This window comes from Podarcis raffonei, chromosome 13 (assembly GCF_027172205.1).
Source record: "Podarcis raffonei isolate rPodRaf1 chromosome 13, rPodRaf1.pri, whole genome shotgun sequence".
In the NCBI taxonomy this organism is placed as follows: Eukaryota; Metazoa; Chordata; class Lepidosauria; order Squamata; family Lacertidae; genus Podarcis; species Podarcis raffonei.
In genome coordinates, this window is record NC_070614.1 from 20080906 (window position 1) to 20099547 (window position 18642).

The 18642-nt window shown below is 46.6% G+C and overlaps 1 protein-coding gene across 2 annotated transcripts in view; it reads left to right on the forward strand.

Annotated features, from left to right (window-relative positions):
• The window catches only part of COL1A1 (collagen type I alpha 1 chain), a 45934-nt gene that overhangs the window by 6792 nt on the left and 20500 nt on the right, over positions 1-18642 (forward strand). Inside the window, exons 8-32 of one of the 2 annotated variants that reach the window (XM_053361207.1) lie at positions 268-321; positions 577-630; positions 1172-1225; positions 2123-2176; positions 2753-2806; positions 2897-2941; positions 4222-4275; positions 4426-4470; positions 4785-4838; positions 6068-6166; positions 6274-6318; positions 6404-6502; positions 7553-7606; positions 7711-7818; positions 8899-8952; positions 10421-10519; positions 12143-12196; positions 12310-12408; positions 13197-13250; positions 14315-14368; positions 14480-14533; positions 15012-15065; positions 16460-16504; positions 16614-16712; positions 17588-17695. In XM_053361207.1, the coding sequence (XP_053217182.1) occupies positions 268-321; positions 577-630; positions 1172-1225; positions 2123-2176; positions 2753-2806; positions 2897-2941; positions 4222-4275; positions 4426-4470; positions 4785-4838; positions 6068-6166; positions 6274-6318; positions 6404-6502; positions 7553-7606; positions 7711-7818; positions 8899-8952; positions 10421-10519; positions 12143-12196; positions 12310-12408; positions 13197-13250; positions 14315-14368; positions 14480-14533; positions 15012-15065; positions 16460-16504; positions 16614-16712; positions 17588-17695 (1647 nt within the window). The remainder of the gene's footprint in view (positions 1-267; positions 322-576; positions 631-1171; positions 1226-2122; positions 2177-2752; positions 2807-2896; positions 2942-4221; positions 4276-4425; positions 4471-4784; positions 4839-6067; positions 6167-6273; positions 6319-6403; positions 6503-7552; positions 7607-7710; positions 7819-8898; positions 8953-10420; positions 10520-12142; positions 12197-12309; positions 12409-13196; positions 13251-14314; positions 14369-14479; positions 14534-15011; positions 15066-16459; positions 16505-16613; positions 16713-17587; positions 17696-18642) is intronic. The other variant, XM_053361208.1, reaches the window with a different exon arrangement.

Sequence of the window (18642 nt, forward strand, 5' to 3'; positions counted from 1 at the left end):
TTGGGCAAACTGGGATGTAGGCCAGAATAGGACAAAGGTGGTTCAAGAAGAGATGCTTTGTAGCAGGGCAAGAGGGGTGCAGGTTGATGGGGAAGAGGAATTTGCTTCAGGCCAGGAGAGCAGCGCAGCAGAAGTCATGGAGGTGGAGATGAAAGGAAGGGGGCACTCGGGGCTGACAAAACTCAGGTGGTCCATCATGGTCTATCCAAAACAAATAGGGGTGCAGTGGCCTTCCATCTAACATAGATGCTCTGATTTATCTTCCAGGGTCCCCAAGGTTTCCAAGGTCCCCCTGGTGAACCCGGAGAGCCTGGTGCTGCTGTGAGTACCATCTGAACTATTTCTCGTATCTCTCGCATGCATTATTATAGCGAAGCTGAACGGCCTCCTTGGAGTCTGTTCCACGGAGTTCTCTTTTTCCACCACTTGGGGGAGCTTTTGAACGTCAAATGCAGTAGACAGGTTTCCGTACTGGGGATTCTTTGGCCCACTTTTGAAAAATTCAACCGGGTTATAAATAGGAGCAGGGGCGACTCGACTCGGATTTTGATGCACCTATTTCTTCTCAAACTCTAGGGTCCGATGGGTCCCCGTGGTCCAGCTGGCCCACCCGGAAAGAACGGAGATGATGTGAGTGACTTATGTCTTTTTTCGGAGGGGGCCCCCCCGGAAACTTCTTCTTTCCAATTATCCAAAGACGGAGTGTGCCCAAATAGCCACACCGTTTCAGTGTCAAGGTTACCCTCAACTTACGGACTTGAGTTAGCCAACTTATCCACCTGCCTTGCTTTGCCTCCAAGTAAAGCGAGTCAGGTCTAAGAAACTCGCAGTGTAAAAATAAAAAAAAAAGCCTTATCTGCAATTAGTGACTTGAACCCCTAAGCAGCCCACCAAACCAGGACTTGATGGGAGACCCCACAGTTTGTCAGTGCTGGGCCTTATCCATCCTTGCCCCTTACCACTTTCTCTGGCTTCTCCCTTTCTGCTGAGCAGAAGCACCAATCCTTAAAGAACACCTGTCGAGGTTACAGGGCCATTTGGTTGCAAACCTTAATGCGAGGTCCAAGTCCCTTTTACAAACACAGTTCCCCAATCAGTGGTCTTTCATCCTCGCCTAGTACGCTGTTTCTCAAGCATTGGCTCAGAGCCTATCTCCTCTTCTTTCTCCAAGGGTGAAGCTGGAAAACCTGGCCGTCCTGGCGAGCGTGGTGCCCAAGGTCCACAGGTAAGATGTCTCTCATCATGGGGCGGCTGTCAAGCACCTGTCTTTTTAGGAAGAGCTGCTCCTTGCCCTGGCATCCCTGCAGCCTTGATATTACAACCTGTTGTTTAGGGAAAGTGATGCAATGTCTTACACTGGCAGCCTGAAAGAGCAGGTTCGACAATCGTATTAGCAAGAAGCAGCTTAAGTTTTTCGATTCCTGCTTCGGTACAGAGGGATGGTTCATTTATAAACCCACCCTACAGCCGTCTCCAATCTCCAGATGTTTTGGACTACAACTCTTGTCACCCCTCACGACTGGCCATGATGGTGTCTGGGACTGATGGGATTTGGAGTCCAGCAGCACCTGTAGGACACGGGGTTGGCAAAGGGTGACATACAACCTATTCCCACCCCAAATGCTGTATTGCAATGCATCCCTACTTCAGTTCACCTTCCCGGCAATTTTTCAAGGTGGTTAGGTTTGACTGTGAAACAGTTTATGTGCCTAAGGACTCAAGATGGCTGGGTGAGATTTTGGAGCCCACATTTGAACACATCCACTCTGCCCGCTAGACTGGGTGATCACTGACAGACTCCTTCCTAGAATGGAAATTTTGAGCTCTTGATGGGTGCTCCCAGCTGTACAGAGAACTAGGATGTTCAAGGAGATGTAAGGGCATAGCACAAAACTAGCAGTAAATATGCCGCCATCTGCCTTAACGGCATTTCTTAACCCTTTTAAACTGAGTCCTACAGTGTTGTTGCTATTGATGAAAAGCACATTCGGTATGTCCCAGTCATAAACCAGCTATTGGTGTGAAGAGGTCCCACGCACTTGCCTAAAGAAGGCGAGAAAGGTGAGACACGTTTTCTTCTTCTTCTCTGACTCCTAAATAACTTTTTGTTCTCTTGCTTCAGGGTGCCCGTGGTCTTCCCGGAACAGCTGGCCTTCCAGGCATGAAGGGACACAGAGTAAGTGTGCTCCAATAGCTCAATGATCAAGGAAATTCGGGGATCTTGCAATTCAGAATGTCCCCTGGCTAGATTACGGTACTTAGGAGTAGACATGCAGCCCTCTGTAGCTTTTAAGGTTTACAGACATCACAATACAAACAGCATCTGCCATTGCGCACATGGCACCTTCACTAGATAATGCCATATGAAGGTGACAATAGCCATATGGTCACATGAACCTTGGGGTGAAGCCCCACCTCGATCTATTGATCTTAGGAGGCAGCCTAGGTCCAAGCTGAGAAGAGCATGAAACAAACCCTTAAAAATGTCTACTCAGGTGTTTCTAGTCGACCATTATTATCTTGTATATTCATATCCTTGGTTCCAAGGTGGTCTTCCATTAGGCCTCCTCAGCTTTTGCATGGTTGCCAATATGGAATCCGTAGTCTTTTCAGTTGAACAGTAAAATGAGGGACTACTAACCTTACAAATGTAGAATTAAGGCACCCCATTGCCTTTTTTTATACTCAACTACATGGATTTTAATGTTCCTTTTTCTTCTTTTCCATCCGTTCCTCCATCCCACTACTTTAGGGTTTCAGCGGTCTTGATGGTGCTAAAGGTGATGCTGGTCCAGCTGGCCCCAAGGTGAGTGTCCACTTTTAAGTATGTGCCCCCTTCCGTTTATACCTAATTTCAGCAACAGGGTGTTGACATCTGCTCTCTTTCCTCTTTCAGGGTGAGCCTGGTAGCCCTGGTGAGAATGGTGCTCCTGGACAAGTCGTGAGTATCATTGTTCTTCTGCCCTTTGCTTTGACGGGTAGACCATCTTTCCAAATCTTACAAGCATAGGCTGGGTATCAGCAGAAATGGATTTGTTCAGGTGAAAGGATGATGAGGAAAGGAAAACTCCTAGTCACCAAAAGGGGGGAAGTAAAAGGACTTACTCATTGGTAGAGTGCATGCTTTGTTTCCCTAAATGTCCCAGGATCAATCCCTAGCCTCTTAAAAGGAACAAGGAACAGATGATGGGCAAAACCTCTGTCTATGATCCTCAGGAGCCTCTTGCAATCCCATAGACAATGTTGAGCTAGGTAGACCGACCCATGGTCCAATTCAATATAAGGTATCTCTGTTTGGTTTCTGCCTACTGTGATCACACCTTACATCCTTTGTGTTCTGAGGATGGATTTGATTCCTAGCATGCTTTGTGGAGAATCAAGTGGAAATAATTTGCCTGAAGGCGTCCAAGTTCAGTATACTTCTTTTCATATATTGTTCATGAAAACCCTTCAGGTGAACTAGTTCCATGTGATGGTTAACATGCAGTAATCCCAAAGGACAACGCAATAGTTCCATCTGAATCCATCCTTAAGTGTATGGCAGTAGCAACCTACATGAGGGACAGGAGCGTTTTGACATAAAAGAACACAAGGAGAAATATCCAGCGAGATGAAGCATTATTTCATAGCAGGGTTGGGGAAACCGAGGTACCCTCCTGATGTGGTTGGACTCTAGCTCCCATCAGTCCCAGTCACCATGGCCAGGAAGGGTGGGCAACATTTGGAGGGCCTCAACTCTACTTTGCAGAGAACTATGTGTGAGATTTCAGACAGCAGGGCAGATGTCATGGGTGTTTGTAGCATCCGGGTGGCGAAAGCTACAGATCAAAGGCTCTTTCGCTTGGTCTAATGGATTCCACAGTGGCATATATCATCCTTTTGCGTATAGTTGCAGCCAGATCCAGGAGAGCAAGAACACATAATGAGTCAGAAGGGATTGCATCAAGAAATGAGGGGGTTGATAAAAAACAATTTTAAGCTAGGGCACTTGAGAGGTATGAAGCAAGGACACGAAGAAGCAAGGCATGCTGGCAAATACAAAGTCTTTGTTCTCACTTTATGGCTCCCTGGGGAATGAAGGAACCCCTTAACACCAGTAGAGGCATTAGAAATGGTAGATGCTAAAGAACAGAACGGCTAATGAAAGGTTGGGTGGATGGTAACGGGGCATGGATCAAAGGTACCTTCCCCTAAACTAAACTTGTTTCTCCTTATGCCTAGGGCCCACGTGGTCTTCCCGGTGAGAGAGGCCGCCCTGGACCTTCTGGCCCTGCTGTAAGTACATTGTTTTGTCTTGTGGGACATATTGTGGGGCTGGATGCAACTGGTACCAAGGCATCCTTGGTGTAGCATCCTCCAGGTCTAATGTGGCCTGGAGAGGTGGCAGCAACTGAAACGCCTTTCTCCCCCTCTTGTTCACCACAGGGTGCTCGTGGTAATGATGGTGCCCCCGGTGCTGCTGGCCCCCCAGTAAGTATTCCTGCAACCTGCAGTTTCTTCTCTGCTCAAGTGGTGATTATTTTCCTGTGGAGAGGGATTGTCCTGCCAGAACACTGGCCGTTGCCAGACTCCATATCCTAAATGGGGATTTGCAGGACAACACACTCTGTAATTAAACCAGCCATGGAATGGAAGGCCTTGACTCTTGTTTCCCTTTCCCTGACATTTTAAATCACAGACCAAACCTCTGGCCATTGCTGGGGTGGAGTTGGCCAGTGTTAAGAGGTTGCTAATTTGGGACTCCAAGGAAAATGCTATAATTGCCATTGCTTTCTTTCTTTCAGGGCCCCACTGGTCCAGCTGGTCCCCCTGGCTTCCCTGGTGCCGCTGGCCCTAAGGTAAAGACACTGGACGGCACTGATGCTCAGAAGCAATTGTTTTGTATCAGGAGCATCAAAAATCGTTGGGTTTAGACTCTATCAATATCTCAGGTGCCAGTCCTCATGCAAGCCAACATTGCACCATCAGTGCATAAGAGGGAGGTATCAGGAGGCTTAGGAGAATCCCAGTGTTTGCAGGTGTACAAAAATATTTAGGGGAAAATTCTTATAGGTAAAAATAAATTAAAAATACCAACCGATAATGACTGTGCAGACTCGGCGCAGAATGATAAGAGACTGTTGGGGTGTGAAGAACAGAAATCTGGGCAGGTGATGAAGTAGAATGGAGTATCTGGAATCGTGGACAGACTGCAACATTTTGTTGCAGATCCCACTTGTCTTCTTGATTCCTCAGTCTATTGTTAATAATAATAATAATAATAATATTTTTAAAAGGGGGGGAGGGGAGACAGTCTTCCCCTTCTTAGACGAAAAGCTCTGTAGCACCAGCTCTAGATGAACTATTTCTTACCAAACCAGCTACAAGCACCTTAGTCTTCTGTGGGAAAGATCACAGGCTATTTCTGAAAAGCCATGGCCCTCATAATGATTTGAAAGGCCCTCCTCCCTCCGAGTCTCTGTATTCCCTTATAGCTCTTCATTCAAGAATGGAGGGTGACACATCTACATGGGCCCAGTTCTTAAATTCCATTGTAGCCTTATGAGGCTACACCATGAGTGGTAGCTTTTCATCCTGCCCAGCAATGTCTGAAGCTTAGAGGCTACTTGAGAGGTGCCCGCAATGTTGCTTCCTGTTCCAGCGTCTCTTTCACATACAACAGGCAATGTTGGTCTGGGAAGGAAGCCACCGCATTGCTAAACCTCCAGGGTGGCCTATAGGTTTCAGGTGTTCCCAGAGCAGCAAGATGGAAGTCTGTAAAGGACTAGTGACTGCCAAGTTCCTGCAGCATAAGCACTTAGTAGTAGACCCCAAAGAAGCTGTAGCAACAGCCCGCCTCAAGAGGACCAAGTAGTGTGCTTCAGGTGGCAGGCCTCAAACCTCTTGATTTCTGAGGGACAGGGTGGCAAAGGGAGGCCTGAGGCATTGTAGTACTGATCCAACGAGACAAAACTGTGAAGCTTCAGAAGGGCTGGGTGTGGGATGGTGTAGTTTGACAGGGAGACGCTGCCACCATACCTGTGGGAGAGTGCTTATGTCCCTTGTTCTTCTTTCTCTTATTGCACAGGGTGAAACCGGTCCCCAAGGTGCTCGTGGTAGTGAAGGCCCACAAGGTGCTCGTGGTGAACCTGGTCCCGCCGGTCCCGCTGGCGCTGCTGGTCCTTCTGTAAGCTGCACTACTGGCCGATTTTTGGCTTTTGTCGAATGTGCTTCAGGACTTTCTAAGGAGCATCATCATAATGACTCTTCTCTCCTCCTTCTCCTCTGCTTTAGGGCAACCCCGGTTCTGATGGTCAACCTGGTGCCAAAGGTGCAACTGTAAGTACCTTCCCATCGCCTTTCTCGTCTTCTCCAATGCCTTCCTTTTGCCAGTTGCTTCACCAGTGTTGCTCTTTTCTCCTAGGGTGCTCCTGGAGCTTCTGGCGCTCCCGGCTTCCCCGGTCCTCGTGGCCCAGCTGGACCTCAGGGTCCCAGCGGCGCTCCTGGTCCCAAGGGTAACAGCGTAAGTCTCACCTTTTGGCTCGTCATTTAAGTTGCACCTGCTTTCAGAGGTCTTTGAAGAAATTAGAAATAGAGGCATCTGGGTGGGTTATCCAGGAAACCCAGACTTCTTTAGCCTAACTGGGAGAACGCAAGGAGAAGCCTATCATAACATAACTAATTCAGAAAATACCGCCCTCTGCATATCCTCTCCGACTGTGCTTGTTTAATAGCTAAAGCACTGTTTCTTAGTCTTTTTCAAACCATGACCTCCAATACTACCAATAATACCAGCTTTCCTGCCTTGGCATCATATAATACACTGGGTTTTAAAATTCTGAAAATGACAGTATTCCAGAGCTGCTAGATTTGTGTAGCAGGTAGGATAAAGGTATCAAAATGGTAGGCGATGGTGTGCAAATCTCTTTTTTAAGGGTAGCAGTATCCAAGATTATTTAGCAGGATGCTCCTTCTTCCAAACCCCATTGTTAACTCTCATATGGTGGAGGTTTACATCGAGTTGCATGTTCATGATTACATTCTCAAGTTCCCTTTCCTTGATTCTGCTTCCTATAAACCAGGCATGGCCAGACTTGGCCCTCCAGATGTTTTGGGACTACAACTCCCACCATCCCTAGCTAACAGGACCAGTGGTCAGGGATGATGGGAATTGTAGTCCCAAAACATTTGGAGGGCCAAGTTTGCTCTAAACTGTCCCTTCTATTCAGGGCCCAAACCCAAAATCACATGCATCAGCATCTTATCAAATCTCTTCCTCTGTGGATTGTCAGCCTGGATAGCTCAGCTGGTTGCATCATGGTGCTGATAACTCCAAGGCTGCAGGTTCGATCCCTGTACGGGACAACTACATTGCAGGGGGTTGGACTAGATGATCCACAGGGTCCCTTCTAACTCTGCAATTCTAAGTCTTGATAACAGATGCATGTTGAAAGCCATCTCAGAGAAGCCACATCCCCTTGTTCTCTCGTAGAAAAAAGGATTCATTCTTGCCTTCCTTGTGCTGAATGAGGTTTGTGATCATGTTGTTTTCTGTCTCTTTATATACGTTTAGGGTGAACCTGGCGCTCCCGGAAACAAAGGAGATACTGGCTCTAAAGGCGAACCCGTAAGTATCCCTCTCACCTGGGATGTATTTCTAAAATGGTGCATCTGTTCTTGTTTCATTTTCACTTTTGTTAACACTTGCCTCTCCTTCCTTTTATCTTCCAGGGCCCCGCTGGTGTCCAAGGCCCCCCTGGTCCACCTGGTGAGGAAGGCAAGAGAGGATCTCGTGGTGAGCCTGGACCCGCTGGCTTGCCTGGACCTGCTGGTGAACGTGTACGTACCAACGTTGTTCTCCATATTACTGCCCTCCCGAGCCAAAACTAGTCTCTCCTTAACTGCGGGCAGCAAGATCACACTCTCTTAGCAAGCAGACTAATTTGTGCACGGACCATGTATCTGTCTAACATACTCACAGTACATTATTAGATTAGTTAGGAATTGCTGGGTCAAATTACAAATGAAAGCAAAGCAGTCTGGAAAGGCAGCCTCGAGAAGCCTCTGTGAGTCAGAGGAGAGCTATTCTGCAGGGGAAAGCTGTTGCAAAAATAGAGTGCGCTGCAGCACTTCAAAGAAAACTGAATCTGCAGATACCTTTGCCACTTATTAGGAACTGCCTCTTAAGGTGTCTAAGATGTGAGCCCAATTGGTACAATGTGTTCACCGTGGAGTGTTTTAAACCCACAAGGAAGTACTGTCTAGGCCCGGAGGTGGGCAGAACATTGCTGTCCTTTTCACTTAACAGATCACTGCCTTAAGAATCATCCACGGCTGAATTTAGAAAAAGAAACACCATCATTCTTTTCTGTTTTCAAGTTGAAATCCCAGGGCAGTCCCACGAGAATTGATTTCATACAGAGAAATAAAAAACAGTTGAGACCTTTGAGGGCAAAAGACCGCTGCAATATAGCCAGGTCATCAGTTGTGTTTTGAACTTCAAACATTTGATCAAATCCAAACTTCTCTCTCACTTAGACAGTTTTCCTTGTTTACTTTTGTTTCTTTGCTCCCTCTTATAATATGCCATCTGGTACTTTCGCTCGAGTTACCTGCAACTCTTTGCACACCTTTTCAGCCCCTGATCTCTATTTGTGGGTTGTGTCTTGCTGCTTTGAGATGGGGTTGGCTGGTGTGGGGTCCTGTCTTCAGCCTGGTCCCTAAACTAGGATTCTGAGATTCTCGAGATTATCCTGAATCTGAATTTGCTTTCTTTGATTTGCATGTGATTCTGCCTTGTGGGATTTGTATTTTTGGTCCTTTCTGGCCAATCGATGTTTATTTTCCCTGTCCACTTTGATGGGAGAACCCAGTGCTGTGTATATGACATTAACCTGTTCTCTTCCTTACCATTCGCAGGGTGCTCCCGGAAGCCGTGGTTTCCCCGGATCTGATGGCATTGCTGGTCCCAAGGTAGGTTCTAGTCTCACGCTGTCACTTTCTTCTGTACAGAACAAAAGGTATAAAAATAATGGCCTCTTCATCCATTGGCCTCAGATAAGGCTCTGGGAATGTGGGTCAAGGCAGAGACAGTTAAACCAGGGAGAGATGGAATGTTCCCTTAGTAGAAAGGAGCCTGGAGCAATCTCAAATGCTACTGAATATTATTTTATTTTTGCTAGCTGTTACCTACATTAGGAATAGTTTAAAGGAGTTAAATGGGGGATGGAAAGAAAGCCTTCTTCCTTGGAACTCCCCTTAATCTCAGGTGGCCTGAGCAGATTTTCGCAACGTTGAGAAATGGCACTCTGCACATGTTCTAATGCTATCAAAGCATGACTAGTTCTCAATTTCTTTCATTTCTTTCCTGCCCTGCCAATGCTGATAGTAAAAACATCGAAAATAGCAATTTTCTTTTTTAAAAAAATTAAAAAGTAAAGCTTCCAGCTCGAATTAACTTCATACTACTCCCATTGTAGAGGTGGATGCTGAGTGGGAATTTGGCCAAGCTCCTGCTGAATAAGTTTGTGGCAGGCATGTGCCCAGATCTCTAAGGTGGAAGTCTAATTGTCCAGCAAATGTAGAAATCTAAGGAGCTCCTTTGCACTAAGTGAATCTGCTTTCCACCTCCCTCCAAAACTCCCTGAAGGAGCTGGGTAGTCTTGTGGAAATTTACAGGGGCCAGCAGAGGTTGCCTAATCATCTGAGAGCATCACACCCTTTTGAAGACACTGCAGCCTCATCCTCAAGCCCCCAGATGAATGATCATTGCTCCCAGCTCTTGCTTAACAACACCAGTTGCTTTCATGTCTTCCCACTCCTGCAGTCCCAGGGGCTTTCTTGAGCTTTTTTCTATTCTTTTTTTAAAGGCACCAGATCTTGTCTGGAAGCCAGCTGTAATCCCACCAACTCACCCACCCTTTGCCCTTCCCACCCCAGCAACATTTCATTCTTATATATCACACTTTACTATGTTCTCACGTTCTGGAATTCTCCAGCATAACCTCAAACCACTCACATATGCTCATCTGGCTAATGGAGAACCAGAGCCCCAGTAGTTATTGCTCATATTGTTGGGTTTGGGACTTTTTTTATGGCTCATATCTTATATTTTCTGCCCATGAAGATTAAGCCATCCACACAGAATCAGGCAGCCTGGTGTTGGTCTCCTTCCCTTGCTGTCCTCCTAGTGGTGCAGCAATAAAACTGCTAGCACACTTGCAAAGCTAAGCAGGGTCTGGTATGGTTTCAAACTGGAGGGGAGACCGCGTGTTCATTGCAAAGGGGTTGGACTAGATGGCCCTCGAGGTCTACAATTCTGTGAATCTTAGATTGAGCTCTGATATCACACAACAGCCTTCTGAACCAGAAGAAGATGAAACAATGTTGGCATTTACCTGCAGTGCTAAATGGGATAACTTGACTGCTTTTCCTCTTCCAGGGCCCACCTGGCGAGCGTGGCTCTCCCGGCCCTGCTGGTCCCAAAGGAAATACTGGTGAAGCTGGACGCCCTGGTGAGCCTGGTCTCCCTGGAGCCAAGGTGAGTGAACTGCAAGAGATCTGATCTGGCAGAATTGCAAAGGCGATCTGGCCATACGCTTTCCTGTTAGGCCCTGGGCAGTGGGGAATGAGGTGCCTTCTGCCAGAAGCTCCCATGCCCTAGAGAGGAATTGCAAAACAAACTGTGTTAGGAAATCACAAGCTCCCCTTGTTGTTATAGTAATTGCACCTAGAAAATAACTATAGGGTTTTGAAGTATGCAAAGGACTTGGCACTCCATGTCACATCCATCCTAACAACTTGGTAAGGAGCAGAGGCAGATTTCGGGCAGCACGACGGGTTCTGCCGCACTGGGCGCTGAGCCTGGGGGTGTTGCAGAGTGTTGCAAATATGACATAGTGAATTGAGCAGAAAGGAAGGCGAGAGACAGGGGCACCAAATTGTGGCCTTGCACAGGGCGCTGCTAAAATTTGAAAGACCACCCTGGCAAAGGAAAGTCTGCAATGGTCCCATTTTGCAGACGGGTAAAATGAGGCTGAGAAATGCATAAGTGAATTGAAAGGAGGAAGGCTTTTGGCGACAGGTTTTAGTGTCCTCTTTTGGCTGTTTTTTTACGGAAGGGCCATGATGGGATAAGGGTAAGAATTTGCCCAGTTAGAATGCGGGTAATGGATGGCATCGTGGCACCCTATAGCTCCCTATGTGATCCTTGATTGGTGAGGGTCATTTCTGGAAGGAGAAGAAGCCCTTAAAGAAATAGCAGCCATGTGGGGAAGCAATAGCTGCAAACAGCACCATCAAAGTAAAAGCAAGGAGTTTTTAGGGGGAAATTCAGCCTCCGTGAACACCCCATGTTTGCCAAGAACATATTCAGAGGCAAACGTTCAGTGCAACCCTAGAAAGAAGTGACTTGCCCAAGGGCACTAGAAAATTAAATACAGCATTGTAAATTTAACTAGGGGGCTTATTAGCCAAGCTGAAATACCCTTCTTACTGGGTCACACAAGCTCTCAAATCCTTCCCTGCTCTGTGATTTGAACCCTGCCTTCCAGGCCCCACTTCAAGATGCAAAGGAGATCATTATGCCCATCTATCTAATGCATCGATCTACCACTTTCTCCCATGAGCTCAGGGCAACTTAGAACAAAATTAAAATTGGATTTAAAAAAAAAACATGCACCAATTAATCTGAAATAAAACAAAACCAGAAGGAGGACAACAAAGCAGGACTCGAACTGGAACTGATTTAAGAGAAACCAGCAATCCCTTTTGGAAACAAAACAAAAGTCTTCCCCCGCCCCCTTATGAAAAAAACGCCAACTGCAAGGGGCACACTGGATTTATTAGCTACTCAGATATTCTGTACAGCTGGAGACTATTTAAGGGAAGGGCGAGGGCTTCCAGAAGAGACTCTGAGCGCAAAAGCTGTCAAGAAGCATTTAGGAGAACTGGGAATCGCTCACAAAAGAGATGCACAATAAGGGGTTCCTATGACAAACAGATGTTGTCAAAACAGGGGTTGTAGAGCATTTAGGAGTGACTGTGCTGAATGGGGTGGCAAAGACAGAGCGATCCTACCTTACCATTTCTTGGTCACAAACCCTCTTTGTTATTGACCAAAAGATGTTTCCTAACTCACCTTCCTTTTCCCTCCCACCTGTAGGGTCTGACTGGTAGCCCTGGAAGCCCTGGCCCCGATGGCAAGACTGGACCCACTGTGAGTAGCAACAGGATGGCATTCTTCATTTTTTGACTTTGCTCAGAAAGGAATTGTTCTTTTGAAAACACACACACACACAAAAACTTACGGGCTTTTTTGTCTCCTAATAGGGCCCCGCTGGTCAAGATGGCCGCCCTGGACCTGCAGGTCCACCTGGTGCAAGAGGTCAAGCTGGTGTCATGGGATTCCCTGGACCTAAAGGCGCTGCTGTAAGTAACTGCTTCCTTTTCCTGAATCTCACGCTCCCTTGGATGAAAATTCAAGGATGGCAAAATCCAGCTTTCTCCTCGCAGTGCCCAGTCTTTGCTTGAAGTTCAGCTTGCAGTGTTGCCATGAAAATGGCAGAACTTCATTTCAGGATTTCCTGAAATGGCTGCCTTCAAGTCTTCATGAAATAACGGGCTCCTCCTAGCTGCCCTCCTTACGTTTTTGAGCAACTAGAGGGACAAAAAAACAACTTCTGGGTGTTTATAAAGACCAAAAATATTGGTCATTTCTGTTCTTGGTTTTGGTTCTGCATCTGCAGTTACTGCCATGGGGCATCGGCATGGTTTCATGGTTTAGATGGCTCCCTTTCCAGAACTGAATCTTCAGTTCTTGTATTGGACCTTAAAATTAAGCAGATCATTGCAGTGATTCTGTTCTGGGTATGTGGTAAAACAGTTGCAGTCCAAGGATTCAGTATGAGCAGTGGGCACACAAGACAAGTTATGGCTCCTTGATCATTATTGTTTTGCAAAATAAAGCTGCCCTTCAGCTAAAAATCATTCCCAAGAATGCAGCAACATGCAGGCTCTGTGGTTTCCCCATAAATGGTTGTATCCATTTGTGGTCCAAATTTTGGACACAGCATACACATACCCTGGATTTGACTCGTTCTAGTATGACCCAAAGAGTGCAATGAAGTCCCACTGCTACGAATATCTTCTTGCTCACTGCTTGTCAAGTTGTCAGTCCTGTCTCTGAAATGACCCCCTTTGTCCCCTTCTTCTTCTAGGGTGAACCTGGCAAACCTGGCGAGAGAGGTGCTCCTGGACCTACTGGTGCTGTTGTAAGTATTTTGCTTAATGCCCTCTGCAGTCAGGTTCAGATACAGCTTTGCACTGCACAGGGATTTTTAGATGAAAGCAAGAAATCTCGGGCACTTGTTCGCTATAGCAAGCCCCGTCGCGGCAAGGAGATGGATTTCACACCAAGACACTATATAGATGTCAGGGGCTGGTCTGGATCAGAAGACTGGGGAATTCAAATGCAGGGAGATCAGTTCCCAACGGAAGAGGTGGGGGAATATTTGACCCTGCCTGCTTCCAGTGTTTCCAGAAGCAGAGAGACAGGTAGACACAGAAGCTGCACAGTTAGAGAGGAGCTACCCAGCTATGAGATAGTAGCTAAGCAACCAGAAGGGAGGGAGCAGCTGGACGATACATCAGTCGAGAGTGGGGGGACAACACCCTCCCTCCCTCCAAACTTCGAGGTCTGAGAGTGTCAGAAAACAAAGGAGACGCAGGGGGGTACTTCCCTTTGGCACACTTCTTGCTGCGGAAGTGGGGAGGAGTCAGAGTAGGCAACTGATATCCTTGCAGAGGGTTGCCTGTTTGTGCTGGTAACAGAATGCTGCAATAAAAGGACTATAAATCTACCAAACGCTCGTTAATTCTTATCGGTGAGCCACCGGAAGGGAGAGGGGAACTCCCGTACTTGACAATAGAACACAGAAGTGATCAGAACCCTAGCTTTCAATCTATGTAACAGAGAAGGCTGAGAGCGGAGGAAGAGGTTGGGGACTGATACATTTGTCCTGGGCCTTTATCCCACAAGCCAGTCAGAAAGCAGTGGAGGAGCAGGCAAGGCGAAGCTCCAGGAAGGCTTTACTAAGGACAAATCACAAATGGGATGCATTTGTGTGGAGAGTCAAACAAAGAAGAGCAGCGCATAGATGTTAGAGGCTGCAAGTTTGACAGTGGTATAGGGTGACAAGGAAGTCAATGCAATGAATTCAGAAGATCTGGACACAGGAGTAGAAAAACGCTGAAGTGCTTTCAATGTAGACTGTTCTCCGAAGAGTCCATCCAGATACTCTCATCTCTGCCTTTTTGATTCTCTTCTCCTCTGCAGGGTGCTCCTGGTAAAGATGGTGAAACTGGTGCCCAGGGACCCCCTGGCCCAAGTGTAAGTATGAATTCTTCACTGATCCCGCTTTCTGTACCATTGGTGGCTATTGTAGGAAACCACTTTTTGAAGCCTACCAACCTTTGAACTTTGCTTTGCTTCCCATCCCAGGGCCCTGCTGGAGAAAGAGGTGAACAAGGTCCCGGTGGAGCTCCCGGATTCCAGGTAAAAAAAAAGCTTTCCATGAATAGAGGCACATACAGAACTGTGTGTGTATTTTCTGCCACAGCAAAACTCCAAATTTGGAAGCTGGCTGGATGGGGAAGAAACTTCAGGGATAGCAATAAACGTTGCAAACATAGTACATTTCTGCATTTTGCATGCTTAAACCTGCTCCTTTGCTTCAGGTTTTCAGATTTCTTTGCAAATTTTATGGAAGGAGTGGGAGGCAACAGTTTAATAGTTTGACGGGGACAACATGCAAATATGTTCTTCAAATCAAGGCTTTGAAGAAGAAAAAAGGAAAGCTGGGAAATTTAACTATGCAGAAACCATGACAACAGGCATCAATGCCTGTGCTTGTGCACACACACAAAATAATTGTGGGTGATCAAATTGTAGGATAGATATAGCTAAGCTCTTTGAAAAGCAAGATTTCAGTTCCTAATCTAACACCTTCTCCATCTCTGGTTTTCTCTTACAGGGTCTTCCCGGTCCTGCAGGTGCCCCTGGTGAATCTGGAAAGCCTGGTGAACAGGTAAGAAATGAGGCTGCACATAGAGAAATGTGAAGAAGAGACTGGGTTCAGAGATAGGTAGTTTAGGGTCTGATCTGAGCTTGCTGGCTCCCCAGTAAGCCTCGCTCCACATATAGATATGGCATTTGCATCTGCCTTCCTGAATACCTTCAGACAGAATGCAGTACTTACACCATACTATAGAAAGACATAAGGATACCTTGAGGAGAACCGGATGGTCAAGCTTCTCCCCACTTAGCTTCTTCTGCTCGGTTATTCACAATCTACGTGCACACACACAGCAGGGTGAGGTTTCTCCTCCTTTGAATAGCTGGAGGGAATTTCAGCCGGCAAAGTTTGCTCCTTCCTTTCAGGACCATGCCACAGCAAGCTTAGAATCCCTTAGCTCGGGTGGCTTTCTTTAGAAAGGCTTCATCCACTCCTTGCAAAAAAAACAGTACAGTGCTGGTGCTGAATCTATCCAGCAACATTCTGAGAACCACATGCACCCTTTGCATTGAATGAATTGGAAGCTGTGCAATCACAGCAGAGTCTGTGCCATGCCTGCTTTTCGTATGACGCTTCTCTCATGCTCCCTTTGCAAAGCCAATGGACTTCCAGTTGATTGGCCAACAATAAAAATCCAGAGCACCTGCAAAGAAGTATATAGGGAGGGAGGGAAGGAAATATTTTCCTTTTGCATAGCCAAATGGCCATAGAAACTTCCCATATTGTAGGCAACAGATCTGTATCTCCCCCATGTCCTTCTCCTACTAGAGATAGGGTTGATTGCTTGGACTAAAACTGGGATTTCAGGCATTCAAAGCACTGTAGATACTTGATGCTTCTTGTTGCTCAAGGGGACGTTGTCTCAGCGAGGTGAAGAGATGCTGAAATGAGTGAAGTCCTTAGTTTAGGCCTAGTTACTCTTTCAGTAAGCCATTGGATTGGGCACAACTTGATGATTCAGGAGCCCGTAATTTATGCTAATATTCTGTGGCTGAAGTTGGCATTTTAAAAGAGTCCATCTTCAGATCCTGTCCACTCATGTTTCCAACGTGCAGTTTTGGAGAAGCCGTCAAGGGAGGTTTACAATGCATACCTCCTGAAGTGTCTCCTACCAGGCAGAAGAGAACAGCTAGATGCTTCTCATTGTGCTATCCACTTTCCTCCATGCTTTCATATGCTAGAGGCCCTGCCCACACTGCGCAAATCCTGCCACTTCAGACTTGAGCTGTTCCTTCTAGAATTCCATAACTCAAAGGGACCATAAGTCCACATAGTCCTCAGCCGTGAAGCAGCAAAATCCACCCCCACTGCTGCACAGCAGGACCATCCATCAGCCCCATCTTGGATTACCTATGACACCTAGATGCCAAAGATTCATTAACCAATGATTTTTCTTCTTCTGATAGGGTGTCCCTGGTGATGTTGGTCCTCCTGGTCCCTCTGGTGCAAGAGTAAGTGAAGATCTTCTTCTCCATACTGGTCTTCCATATGTATTTTCATTGGTCCACTGCTGTTTACTGTGATGCTGGTGTTCTAACCAGATCTCTTTCCTCCCTTTAGGGTGAGAGAGGTTTCCCCGGTGAACGTGGTGTCCAAGGCCCCCCAGGTCCTCAGGGTGCCCGTGGTTCTAATGGTGCTCCTGGTAACGATGGTGCTAAGGTAAGGGTGCATGATGGGATGTATTCCATTGCTAATATTATTCATGTCCTTTTTCTTCCTTGAAAATATCTTGCATGACAAATATAAAAATCGGTCTTGGATGCTTGGGATTTTTTCAAATGATCAGAGTTAGGTTTTGAGCCATGTAGGCAACAAAACATCGATAAATCAAGAGGTGAAGGAAACAATCTATGCCTTCTGAGGCATCCCCTGACACCTCCTGTTTTCTCAACCAAGTTGATGTATAGTGCTCACCAGCTTAAGACAGAATGAAACCACCTGTAGTATTCGGGGTCCTCTTATGAGTTTATGGAACTTGATAATAGTGCATCTCCACACACACAGAAAGAGAGGTTATAAGGATATTGGGCAAATCAGGAGTAGAGGCCCACAGCTGAGCTGTTTCATTTCACCAGGGCTGGGCTAAGTTTTGGAATCCAACCAAGCATCTGCCATGAAGCAGGACACAGTTTCCATTGTGCTGCCTTATTATGTTAGCCAGACCACATGGGGCAAGCTCTGGGACCTTCTTTCTCCCTTCAGCACCTAGAGGCACATTTCACTCCAAGCAAGACAACTTCTGCACCCTAAAGCAAATAAGGAAAGAAATGGATTTGCCTTGGCATGGGCACGTTCACGAATCCTTAGTATCATCTACCCAATCCCTCTGAATCACTGCCTTCCTGGGTGCAACAAGGCGCTTCGTCCCTAGCATACAGACTGAAAATCTGAAAAATAAATAAATGTTGTTTTGCAAATGTGTATGAGACAGACAGACAGAATTCAGAAGGGATTAGGTGCTGTCATCTATGCTGGGCCTGATATCTTAGCTCTGTTTCTGATATGTCTTTGTTTGTTTGGCTCTGCTCCTCTAGGGTGATGCTGGTGCTCCTGGTGCCCCCGGAAACCAAGGTCCTGCTGGCCTTCAGGGTATGCCTGGCGAACGTGGTGCTGCTGGTCTGCCTGGTGCCAAGGGAGACAGAGTAAGTATCTCGTCCATGGAAACAATGTCACCAAAATGGCAGCTCACTAACTTAACCAACCTATAAAGAAGGCAAACAAGCAAACAACAATGGCAACAGCCCCTTGACTCTTCCAAATATAACCCTCCAATTAGGAGGCTTTCCCAACTTCTCCTCGTATCTCTCTCCAGCCCACTTTCACGACGAACCACCATTACTGCAACTGCGCAGAGATAATCTTGACACAGATCCTCATGCCCACAGGTTCATATGAGGGTCATAGAGGGCCAGTGGATGGAAGACTTAATAAAAACAGGAGGTCACTTGCAAGGCTGTTGCTGTTTTGCTGGTGGGATTTACCTGCACACCAACAAACTCAGGCTGTGCAGTTGAAGTGTGTTTGGTGTTGTTTGGCAACACACCCACTTCCCTCCAAAACAGGACTTTTAAGTGATAAAGAAAGTGATAGGAAAACCCACTGGGCTATTGACTGGCTTTGTAACACACCATTTCAATTGGGTGGGAAGTGTGTGGAAAAGCAACATCCGGAGTTGCCTTACACTGAGTCAGGGAATTGGTCCATCAAGCCCAGTACTCTGTCTATTTCAGCTGGCGACATAGCTCCACCATATCTGGCTGAGACATTTCCCACTCCCAGCACATGGGATCCTTTTTTAAAAAATGAAAAAAAGGCAGAAATCTAAACTAGGGCCTTCTCCATCCAAAGCCTGTGATCTGCCCCCAGCCCTTCCTCTACTTGAAGTAGACTGCTGGCAGAATCGTAATGTGGGAAATAAGGAACAGGATGATAATATTAAATTCTGCTCGCTGGTATTTAGAAACTCCCCTTCTTAAAATATCCAGTGGGCAGGCGACTCTTTCCTTCCTGTATGGCCAAAGCAAGAGGATGGTTGATGCAGCCCTCCAGATGGACTATAGCTGCCAGCATCCCTGACCATCATCCATGC